Here is a 12,626-nt window from a genome sequence, read left to right on the forward strand (position 1 = left end):
CAATCAATCAATAAGTCAATTAATCATGATATTGAATAGCCTGGCTGCGATTTCTCGAAGCTATGCTGGTTTGTACTGAGAAGTAACTACTAAAGCCAATATGGAATCGATTAGTCATAAATATTATTCATGTGTCTGACTGTGTGCAATGTAGGTACATGATAGAACAGACCCCTATCCAGTGTTGCCAAGTCAAAATTTGAAATTTCAGTAGATTTTGACAAAAAATTCAGTAGATTTCATAAAATATCAGTAGATTTTGAAAAATGTGGTTTATTAGATATGATTTAAAAATAATAAGAATAACAATAACTAATAATATTAATTTACTGTAAACAATGATGATACTAATGGGTAAAATGGCGCTCTTGGATAGAGTTACAATGCTTGTTATGTCAATTTAGAAGTGTATAACATCAAAAAAGGTCATGCGTCAATCATTTCAAGTTTATTATTAAAAGAATCATCAGTTAATTTACAATTATGGAGAAACACAAATATCAGTAGATTTCTTGAATTTCGAAAAAAAATCAAAAATTCAGTATATTGGCAAAAAATATCAGTTGATCTACTGAAATTTCAGTAGACATGGCAACGCTGCCTCTATCATCTTCGAATTGTGAGCGTCATATAAAAACCGAGTAGGTATGCAGTCAAATAAATACCTATATTTAGACAGACGTAAGCGATGTACGGTTGTTTTTTCCTTCCAATTTTTTTTTTTTACAGTTTGCATATTATTTTGGATTGGATTTTAATTTGGTGTAATACTATGTACTTTTGTTTGGCGTTTACTGCTGTCAGAATTGGTTAAGGTTCAGTGTTGCCAATCTTACTATAATTATAGTACAATACTATAATTTTGATTCGGCGAAAAATGTAAAATACTATAATTTTACGCCAAATATGCCAAAATACTATAATTTTAAGGGATTCAAGACGAAAAATGTTCATGTACTATATTTTTATCAGAAATACTATAATTTTTACGCATTTGTACTATAAACAGCATAGAAAAAGATGGCAACACTGTTAAGGTTGTACCTCAGTTGAGGCACGGTCTAAAAAGATCGTGGCTAGGCGATGCGCGGATTGCGGGTGCAAATGACGCATGCCAAACGAAATATAATTTGTCATATAAATCCAACATGCGTCCATTTTATGTTCTGTTTATTGTTCTATTAGTAACAATAATAATATATTCATTGACATGTTTTATTTTTAAAGTATTAAATGGATAACGTTTTTAGTCATCTTTACACGATTTAAGAATTAATACGCCCGTCGCCATCACGAAACAAAGTGACGTATTTCCAGCTCGGCGTTCTCTCTCAGAATGCGAGCGAGTCCAAAATTTCGTCGCGCCTATAGTTGAAAATTATTTGCCGTTTCACTGATGTATCACCAAGAGCGTAATTCAGTGAAACGGCAAGTAATTTTCAACAGTAGGTGCGACGAAATTTCTCACTAGTCGCCAATCGGAGACCGATAGTCGAGGTGTGTGCACGTCCATATTTTGTTTTGTCATGGCGTCGGATGAAAATATTCTTAAATCGTGTACCTTAAAGATGACTAAAAAACTTTACGTATGTACTTAAAAAAGAAAACATGTCAATGAATATACTATTATTATTAGTAATATAACAATAAACGTAACATTAAATGGGCGCATATTGGATTTTTATGACAAATTATATTTCGTTCGGCAGGCGTCATTTGCACAATTCGCGCATCGCCTAGCCACGATCTTTTTTTTAGACAAGCCTCAATTGAAGTATAGCCTTAATAATTATCTAAGTTGTACGTAAAACATTTCACCATGGCACAGTTCGCCGTGAACTTTCTTCTCGGAAAGAGATGACCGTATACTATCCGGTCTCCAATTTTATTAGATCCAATATGAACATTAATTCAATTTTCACAGCTGATTTTGGCAAAATTCATGAATTCAAGAATAAAAACCTAACCTAACAAATAATCCAGTATAACGGCTATTTCCCAAATTTGTTTGCTGCTGGCTTCCTGTAAAGCAGCGATTTCCAAACTAGAAGGCGCGCCTCCCTGGGGAGGTTTGCAAAATACGCATCCGACATTTATAGCGTTAAATCTAGCGTTTTTCGACATCACACAGCTTTAGAATTCTCATAAAAAAACTAGAATATTACACAGAAAATCAACATGCTAACGAAATAGATAATGTAACACTGTTATAACAAAGTTATGCCTAAATGTTGTAGGTACATACCTGCATTAATTAATTTTAGTTGTATGGATTATTTTTTGGTCTCAAGAAAACAATGTTCATAATTATTATGGCTTAGGTACTTCTTACCCTATCTGGCATATTTTTATGCATGAAATTTGACCGTCTCCGGAAATTTGTATATACCTATGCAGTTGGCCGTATTACAGTTCAGTGAGTTATTCTATCGTAAATAGATAACCGTATAATATTGAGATTAACTTCATGACTAAATAAAAACCTAAAAAATACGTGACAAAAACCAACTGAATACAAGGGAAAGACAGAAGAAAATAGGTAGGCAAGTATTTTGGTATACGTATTTATATAAAATCCTGAAAAGTGCTCGTAAGTATCAGATATTTAATAGCAATCAAGAAGAATTCAATGTTTTTATTGAATCAAATTATATTGGAACGTTAGTGTCTGTAATGCCGGGTCCACACTGGCAACATGTCGCGCGACAACCTCGTTAAATTTTACGATAATTATCATACTTATCGTACAATTTAACGAGGTTGACGCGCGACATGTTGCCAGTGTGGACCTGGCATAATGCTCCACGAACAACACGTCATTTTTTTGATTGTCAATGTTATAAGTTATAAGATCCTACGGCAGTCTCTTATAACTTATGACATTGACAATCAAAAAAAAAATGACGTGTTGTTCGTGTGTAAGATCCTACGGCAGTCTCTTGTACACCCACGATGGCCGCGTGGCTTAAACGCTGGCCTATAGACTCGAGGGTCCCAGGTTCGAATCCTGGGTCTGACAAGTACGCATATTGTTTTTCAATTTGTGTATGAGTCAGAGTATGGACCTAATAGGTTGAGCAAGTGGCTGACATCCATTTCTCGTAAAAATAAAATCTGTTAATACAAACCTCCACCCTGTGGAGGCCCATATGATCCTATTAGGATCGGACATGGTCGAAGAAGACGGCAGTCTCTTACGGTACGACAGCTCACGGTGAACTGTGATAAGGCGAAAAGTAATACGTACAATTTACGTGTAACCCACTCTTGACAGCACTGTATAGCATTATTAATCAAATATGAATCATGTGAAGAAAAGCTTGTCATGAAATAAAATGTCAGTTATATTGTAATCTTTAGTAATAATAATTGTTTTAAAAACACATTGATAGCTACTTGGCGTCCTAAATGACTAATATTTTAATTGACAAGTAAATAAGAGACGGTTCGGTAAACACGACAAGGGATCTCGGATACAATAATTATGCCAGATGAATTTTATTTCGTCCCGAGGCAGATGAGTCAAAATGTATTTATCGGGCCGAACAAAAATGGTAGACGAAAATATCTCGCAGGAAATTAACGGGGTCACTTATTTGTTCATCCCTATCGAATCAAAATGTGACCCCTGACATTTCCAATAAAATATTATTGTACCTAGCACATACACTATGCGTCGTTTCATAAAAATGATACCGAATAATAGAGACATAATGAAACGTTTTATTCGTCGGGCGCGACTTTTGTGTCTGTGTCACATTATTTTATATCTTCGAATGTATTTGTACGTAAAAGCATGTGGAAAAAATAAATTAGGGTGGCAAGTCTACCAGATACTGGCAACAATGGCGGAGGACATCGCAGGATGTGGCATGTGGAATTATATTTAATATACGCCAATTAGTAAGAGTTAACGTCAATTATGGTTTATTTTTTAAATTATGCACAAAAGAATGCGTAAATGCTCATTCCGGTGCACTAAAATTTGAATTTTAGGGATTAATTCGAGGGCTTAGTGTCAAACAACACTATCTACAAAAGTGCAACTTTACAGGAGGGCCAAAAATCGTTATTTTAGATTCTTGTAACTCAACAAGGGAAATGTTTATTTAAAACCTAATGTTAATATTTTATAATTTATTGTGTATTGTACATTTATCTTGCTTATGATGATGTTAAAATTTATAGGGATAGTTTTTAAAAAATATGACAAGGGTAACTTATGTAGTTAGCGTTAAACTTTACTGACGATTTAATAGGAAATTAGAAAAGATTGACATAACGTTGTTTGACTATCATGTAGCCGTAAATGTAAAATAACTTTATCTCAAAAAAAAAAAAAAAACACTTTTTTGTAGATAACGTTGTCTGACTTTAAGAGCTCGAATTTCACCCCTGAGACATGGGTTTTAATAATACACATTTTTCGCAAACGGGAGGTTTTATCGGTATTCCAAATTATATTATTTCGAAAAAGGAGTTTAGTTAGGTTAAGTTATGAAAATGGACATAACATAGAGACACTTTTATTATTTCCTTCAATGGATGGATTATGCTCATGTCGCAAATGCTTAAAAACCACACACACTACCCACTCGTGATACTACCCTCAATAGTCACGTACGCCCATCTCTAATAAATAATAGGTATCTATTAATAAAATGTAAATGTAGAACATGTAGGTAGTCAGACTAGTAAGTTTAACTAAATAATTTCAAAGGCATAAAATTATTCCTGTTTGCATTAGGAGAAATTTCACAGGGTTTTTCTCTAGTTGTTTTACATTTAAATAGCGCACCTACATAATTTATTTGAAAACCGTGTCCGGAAACTTGTACCTACCTATCAGTTCGCCGTAATATGTCACTTACCGTGAAATGTTGTATCGGAAATATTTGGCCGTATATTAAAGACCGTCCAATCTCTTTGGGTCGTTTAGTACTGACATGAAATTCATGTTTAAATAAAACAGGGTTCTTGACGGTTTACTTTACACTTTACAGGAAGCCAGCAGCAAACAAATTTTGAAAATAGCAGATATACTGGATTATTTCTTAGCCTTCATTCTTGAATTCATGTATTTGCCAAAATCAGCCATGAAAATTGAATTAATATTGAATCTAACAAAATTGGAGACTATAATATAGTATGAGAGCTCACGGCGAACTGTGCCACTGTGAAATGTTTTACGTACAATTTACATGTAACCTTTGAAGATAGGTACCCCAAACACATAGTTTAAAAAAATACGACGCCGTATACTTTGGATTCCATTGATCCACATGCGTCCCACCTAATTACGACGAAATTATCTAGTACAGTATAATTTATATAAATGAGACATATTTTTTTTACATCTGTATATTATACAACTTATTAGTTAATTTCGTGTCTTAAACGGAGTGTTTAACCGATGTGTGCTACCAATGCTTATGTATGCATGTGACATATGGATTGTAGGGCAACGGGGCATAGAAAAAAGTGCATGTTGGACATACCGCGAAAAGACCACTAAGATAATGAAGCAGACATATTGCGATAAGAGGCCGCTAAGCAGATGAATTGGCAATACGCCGGAATGCCGCTCGGCGAATGGACAACCGCTGGACAAATGCTGTCATACAGTGGTACCCAAGAGGCACTAAACCACGGAAACGCCCTAAAACCCGCTGGATGGACGAACTCAAAGTTTGGTGGATGTACTTGGCAGCGAAGAACTAGGAATTGAGGGAGGCCTTCATCCAGCAGCGAATCGACCCCGGATGATGACGATTTAATCTTCGTTGCATCAAAACAAAACAAATACTAGTAGGAAAATTTTATGATTCTGTCATTGGAATTATGTAGTTATTTTTATGGGTATGTAGCAGTGATAAGGATGGATTCAATTATTTGGAAAATAATACGTACATCGATTGGCGTCATAAAAATGGTTTACAAACGCAAACATATGTTTTACAGTACAATCGAATTGCAATAAAGATTAAGCATATGTCGTGAACAATTTCGCACTTATCTATATAAGCCGAACAGTTTTGTTTTTTTGTCGGTAATGGAATTTTGCGAACGATATAGGTATTATCTGTACCTTAGAGCTAAAAATCTGGAAGTCACATAATATTCAATATTATGCAGAAGAGCAGTTTTAACGTAGTTAATCTATCTAGTTAAAATACTCATTCGCGTTCGGACTAAAACTCCGTATGTTGGACTTCCGCACTTTTGTAATTATTTTTTTGCTATAACTTAAAGAAAAAATTACTTAAACTCTACTATTTTCAGCATTAAGAGAACATGGATACACATTTAATTCTGCGTATTTAACTGAGCAATGATAATAATTACAAGAAATTTTTATATACGTTTTTAAATTTTCTGTTGAATCATTATAAACTTGACTTGACTAGCTTAAATGATGAAAAAAAAAATGCTTGATAGAAATAATACTGAAATGTCATATTGATTTCCATAGTAACGCACGTATATATTAATAATTTAGTTGCTAGGACCCCAGAACCCTAGCAACCAATAATGGTGTCGAAATAACTTTTCATACAAAACAGAATTAACTGAAAATGAATTCAATTCTACTTAAAGATGGCTAAAGTATTTTAAAAAATGCATTGGCATCGTGTTCTGATATATTCTAAAAGTTTCAAATGTCTAGCTAGTCAGGAAGTTAGTTAAAAATGGATTGCAAGATTTGTACCGGACAAAGAACCACCGGACAAATAAGAATACGAGCTAAGAAAAATGTTGTAAAAATGTGACTTCCGCACTTTGAGCTCTAAGGTACAGATATATTGTTATTACAACAGAAGGTGGGTAGGTCATCGCAAACAGACGTCAACCTTTTTGACAGTTTTTCGCTTGAAACATCTGGAAATTTTTACCTGAGCCAATCCAATTAAGTCGGTAGCTCGGTAGCTACAACTAACGTCACTAGTGCATAATGGTACGTTTACATTTGACACTAATATCGTCATATTTATGTATGACACCATATTCACTTAAGTGTAAACAGTAAGTATATTTGTATCTGCCACTTATTTTGCGTGTGTCGACTCTCACCTACCACTTATTCAATCTACTTATATACGCAAATGTAAACACCGCGTTTTCGACAAGTTCGAACTTGGAGCGATATATCACCGAAGTTGGACCACCGTCTACTTTTATGTCAAGTACCTGACACAATATTCGTAGTTTGACAGGTACCTAGTGAATTGCATATGTATATTTCTAAAACAACGGACAATCAATAATCATAGGTACACCATGAATGTATGCCCAACGTTTACGTTAATAAATGTACTGTAGCGATCTGTCAAAAATCATAGACAATGAGAAATAAATCGGATGTGCCGTGTTCTATGGATTTTGTTCGAAAATAAAATATCGCTTGTTCTCGGCACATACGATTAATTCTGATGCACTCTGTGAAGAAAAAATGCGCTTCAAATGGTATTACCTAATTCATTTTGGCCCACACCTGCACTCGTAATACGATAATATTATATTGAATATGCAATGACGATCAAGTGCTAGATATCGCAATGTTACTGTTAATCGTTCTTCTACACTTATGGCATTTCTAAATTGTGTGTCTTGTTTTTTGGCAAAAGGTCCAATCTTGCAAACTAAAGTTCACAAATTGAGTTGGATCTTCGATTTTAAACTCTGACATTAAACGGAAGGCACCTAGTTCTTCTCGTCGCTGAATCCATTCCCGCACCCATCTAGACCATTTTTTCCTCCTTTTTGTTGCCAAAAGACTTAAAATAATAACACTCGCTGCTTTCTTTTTTAACATTCCCATATTGACAACTGACATAACGTTTTTGAGAAGTATACAAAATAAGTGTCCGAATAAATTACAATATCATATGTAAACACCGCATATATTTATTCCAATGTTGCCATTGAATAAAGTGTCGAGACTTTATTTCAACGAGAAGTATACCAGAATTTTATGTCAGATCCATGCAGGTGTAAACAGTAAATGAAATTTTATGTCCGACACATAAAATAAGTATAACGGTATAAGTGTCAGATGTAAACGTACCTTAAGATCGGGGGAATATATATTTTGGATCGGCAGGCGAGCGACCCGCGGGAAGAAAAAACCCTGCTCGAAAATTCCGTAAGGCGAAACAAGTTTGACAACAAAATGTTTCACGGTCGATGCGATGTCGAGTGCGTTCAGCGCATCGCGCATCCACTCCCGGCCGACTGCACTATTCAATTTTAAATTGCAATATGCAATCATAAAGAAACGTAGGTACTTATCCGTCGGACAAAATCGAATCGGTCACAACGAAACGTCGATAATATCTTTTGGAAGCGCGACGAACCGTTCGCGGCAGGATGTCCTTCCGGCCGCCCTGTTGAATTGCCTTACTAAATTTACCTACAAATAACTGCATACAATAAAATAACTAAAAGTCATTAGACTATGACGTACGTAAATAGAGAAATTATTAAAATTTGCAGTATTATTAATCGGTACATACCATGCTTTGACTCTGATGAGAACTTCTCCTTCGCCGAGGGTGGGTTCAGGTTTCTTGAGGACTTTAACGGACTTGAGACCGCCGAATCCCGTCAATACGATGGCCCTCATCTCCTTGGGGGGATCCTCCTTTTCTTTTTCCGGCGACTTATCCTGGACATCTTCAGCGGCGGCCGCGTCGGAAGTTCCGTTCTCCTCGGGGGTGGTTTTTTCGGCGGGTGCCGCTGCAGGAGCCGGAGCGGGGGCGTCTGTGGTCTCGGTCATATCGATCGATCGGCTTTTATCTCTTCGGCGAAACTCGGATTAATCGCTTGAACGCGACGCGGCGGGTTTGTTTCAAATGTAAAAACTACACCGGCGGGTGAAAGATGATTAAAACTGACTATACTGTCACTAAACGAACTAGCTAGACGCCCTAATAGCGAAAATTAAACAGGCAACCTATTCGCGCGACCGCTGGAGGCAGAATGAGAGAAATTTCGGTGCGAACTGCGAATGCGAGCACTCGAGCCGAGTACAAACGAACTTGTTCGTGTTGTATTTCGTATGGGAGTGTGAATTTATGTAGGGTGGAGCAAGAAGGATAGTGAGTGCTGTGTGCCGTAGTATACAGACAAGGGCTGACAAATAATAGAGATGGGCTGACTCATTAGACCTTTTTTATGAATCAATACTTTATGTGCACCGATTCAATCAAATTTGAACTTTACAAATTACGGTACAAGTCGGTTATGAGAAAGCCAAATGGGAACCGCGCTAATTGTCACAACAGATTTTGGCAAAATTCAAGAATGAAAACCTACCCTAATATAAACTTACCCAACCTAACAAATAATCCAGTATATTGGCTATTTTCAAAATGTGTTTTTGTGCTGGCTTCCCCTTAACCGAGAATTAACAAATTCAAGGCGTTCACAACATGACATGAAAAAAACGAAGAAATAGAAGCAGTTATAGAAAAAAACGGTATATCGAATTAAATAGTTCTTATTCAATTAATTTATAAAACAAAGTCGGCCTATGCCCTATTTACAGTGGTCTTCAAACTTTGTCGACTCACAGAACCCTTAGAATTTTTTAGAAGTTTTTTCGGGGAACTCCATCCCATCCTTAGAAAAATATATACTTATCTTAAAATAATTACATTTTTTTTTTACACAATTTGTCGATTTCTTTTAACTCGCGGAACTCCCAGAGCGATGTCATGAAACCCCGGGGTTCCGCGGAACACAGTTTGATAACAGCCTTATTATACTTAACCTAGGTGGAATATATCAATATTATTGTTATATTACAAGTTACTGGACATTTTGATAACATAACAACTTTTTTTTATTTAATCATTCGCATATGACGTGTGGCATTTTTATCAGCATCATTAAAGGTTGGAAAATATAAAGATCCACCCTATCTTCTTCAGTAATGATTAATTAAAATATAAAATTGGTAGCCTTTTTATTCGCTTAAAAATATCGTTTTATACAGCATCGGCCTTGATGCCAGTGCAGGCGCACATACATAAAAATGGTATGGGTGGTGGATCCATTTTGAATTATTTATTATTGATTTTTAAGGTTTTGACATATTTTGAATGTATTTTGCTAATAGTTTTTAACAAAAGAGCGTGTTGGAAGTGATGTTATAACTCGATTGGATTTAAATATTCAAATGCCTCACATCTTTAAGTTTAAAAGTTTTACGACCCAAATTTTAATTAAAATTAAAAATCAACTGTTTACTTATCATTCCATTATTTATTTATCTTTTATTGCGACGTCTGAAGCAGCGGTGTGGTGTGGACTGTAGTGATAAATAAAATAGCCGGGTCGCTGGATTTTCAAAAATCCAAATCACCACATCAAATACGTCATAATATAATTATCAATATCGTATGACGTATTGATACTGACGATTGCGCACAACACTATTATCTGGTTCAACAGTGTGCGTTAACAGGTGCTATACATTTTTTTCGTTGATGCCGGCCGGCTTTCTTTGAGACCACATTTTTCAATGCACATGAAATCATATAACATTTACTATAATGTTATAAATCTTGTTCTTATAATATATACAATATAAAGTTAACATATTGTTGTATGATTGCATATTATTTTTTAATAAATTACAGCATAAATTGACGTCACATATATTTTGTTTGTATAGTGACATCTACGAAAAAAATTAAAATCAATGAAAATTAAGCAGATCCCTTCTATGATTAATAATTGTTATTATATAATATCACAGATGTAGCTGTTTTTAGAATTAAAAATTCTGTTATGCCATGTAAATACAGTATACACACTATAATTAACCACGAACAGTTTTATCGGAAAGAGATGGTCGTATAGCATCAAGATATAAAATTACGTGTTGTTTGAGAATTGCAGACAGTAATGTTCCAATTATATTAGATTCAATAAGAACATTAATTTGATGGTGATTGCCATCGAAATCCATAGAAACCCTGAAAATATTAATATGGATGATGGGTTACAGTTAAAAACGTCATGGCTTCCGGTACTGTCAGCACAATCCAATATTCGATCCGGTATCTCTGGTCGTAACGATTGACACATTACTCTGAGCATATTTTGCTCTTAGCTAATCAGATTCCTTTTGGCATTCCTAGAGCGACGTTTGCATTCATACACCTATACTACACTTTATCATAACAAATATCTCTTGATAATGGCCTCTGCAACGAACCCGAAACGTCGACGAAAGAAGGATGAAGTACACACAGTGGAAACCCAAAAATCTATTACGATAGATGTACAGTCTATTTGAAGTTGTACATGCCTGATTTATGAGGTCAAGAAATATACTTCCAATAAAAGTTGCACTGTGCATTGATATATTATATTTAATTGACAGGTGTAAACAATACTTCCATTAATTACTTCTTGTTTATGATAATCTCTATATATATAAAAATCTCGTGTCACGATGTTTGTGGTCGAACTCCTCCGAAATAGCTCGAGCGATTTTTATGATTTTTTTTATGTATATTTGTTAGGTATGGGAATAGGTCAACAAGTATATTTCATACCGCTAGGTGATTAGGGTATCTCTATCCAGAAATTTTTTTCTTTTATTTTTTTGAAAATTTCTTTTTGTATTTTTTTTATTATTTTGCATCCAAAAATACCTATAACCCCAAATTTTCACCCTCCTACCCCCACCCTCCCACTTTTTAATCGCGATTTTATTATTTTTGTATGAACAAATTTAACCGTCGTTCGCATTTCAAACAGAACGAAATTATTTATGTTGTTGAATGACAGATGGCGCTACGTCCGAGAAGAATTCAAGAGAAGCGTCGCGTCATTTTGACATTTCATTTGGCATATCACAACGCAGTGCGTGCAAAATTTTGTACGATTTATTTTAATTTATCTATTTTTATGTGCGTGTATTACAGTGCACAATGCCATCAAGACGCAAGGGGGGCCATTTGGGCCGTCTAACGAATAAAGCAACAAACATGCGAAATAGTAGAGCAGAAAGAACAGACGAACAAATCCAACAAGATAACAAAAACGTGCGTGTAAGCATGTCGCAATTGCGTGCATCCCAATCACAAGAGGCACGAGCTGAACGAAATCAACAACGACAATTGGAACGGAGCCAAGCGCGCCGGTTCGTAGTTAACACACGCAGAGCAAATGACCGACAATGCCAACAAGTACATCGAACATTTACATCCGCTTCGTTCCTTCGTCTCGCATTCGAGTACGAGCCAGATATTGAATATTCCGCTCATCCGAAAGTACTCATTGGTGCTATGGACAAAGAATGTCCCCATTGTCATGCGCTCAAATTCAAACATGAGTCAGCCGGGATGTGTTGCGCATCAGGAAAAGTGCAACTACCAGAAATTGAGATACCACCAGAACCATTGAACGGCTTGCTCATCGGCACGATTCCAGATTCAAAACTGTTCCTGAAGTCCATTCGCACATTCAATTCATGCTTCCAAAAGACTTCGTTCGGAGCAACAGAAATAGTTCACAATACTGCGGCAAATGGTCAACAATTCCATTCTACGTTCAAAATCAAAGGCCAAGTGTACCACAAAGTAGGCTCATTGCTGCCAATGCCAAACGAA

The 12,626-nt window shown here is 35.6% G+C and overlaps 1 protein-coding gene across 1 annotated transcript in view; it reads right to left on the bottom strand.

Moving 5' to 3' along the window:
- LOC147074688 (putative NADPH-dependent quinone oxidoreductase VAT1L) overlaps positions 1 to 9,137 on the bottom strand; it is a 149,828-nt gene extending 140,691 nt beyond the window's left edge. Inside the window, exon 1 of the mRNA XM_085943685.1 lies at positions 8,514 to 9,137. Within this exon, the coding sequence (XP_085799811.1) occupies positions 8,514 to 8,776 (263 nt within the window). The 5' untranslated portion in view covers positions 8,777 to 9,137. The remainder of the gene's footprint in view (positions 1 to 8,513) is intronic.
- Between the last annotated feature and the right edge of the window lie 3,489 nt (positions 9,138 to 12,626).

Source organism: Rhyacophila brunnea, unplaced genomic scaffold, assembly GCF_057557595.1.
Source record: "Rhyacophila brunnea isolate RB1 unplaced genomic scaffold, BYU_Rbru_1.0 scaffold_16, whole genome shotgun sequence".
Taxonomy (NCBI): Eukaryota; Metazoa; Arthropoda; class Insecta; order Trichoptera; family Rhyacophilidae; genus Rhyacophila; species Rhyacophila brunnea.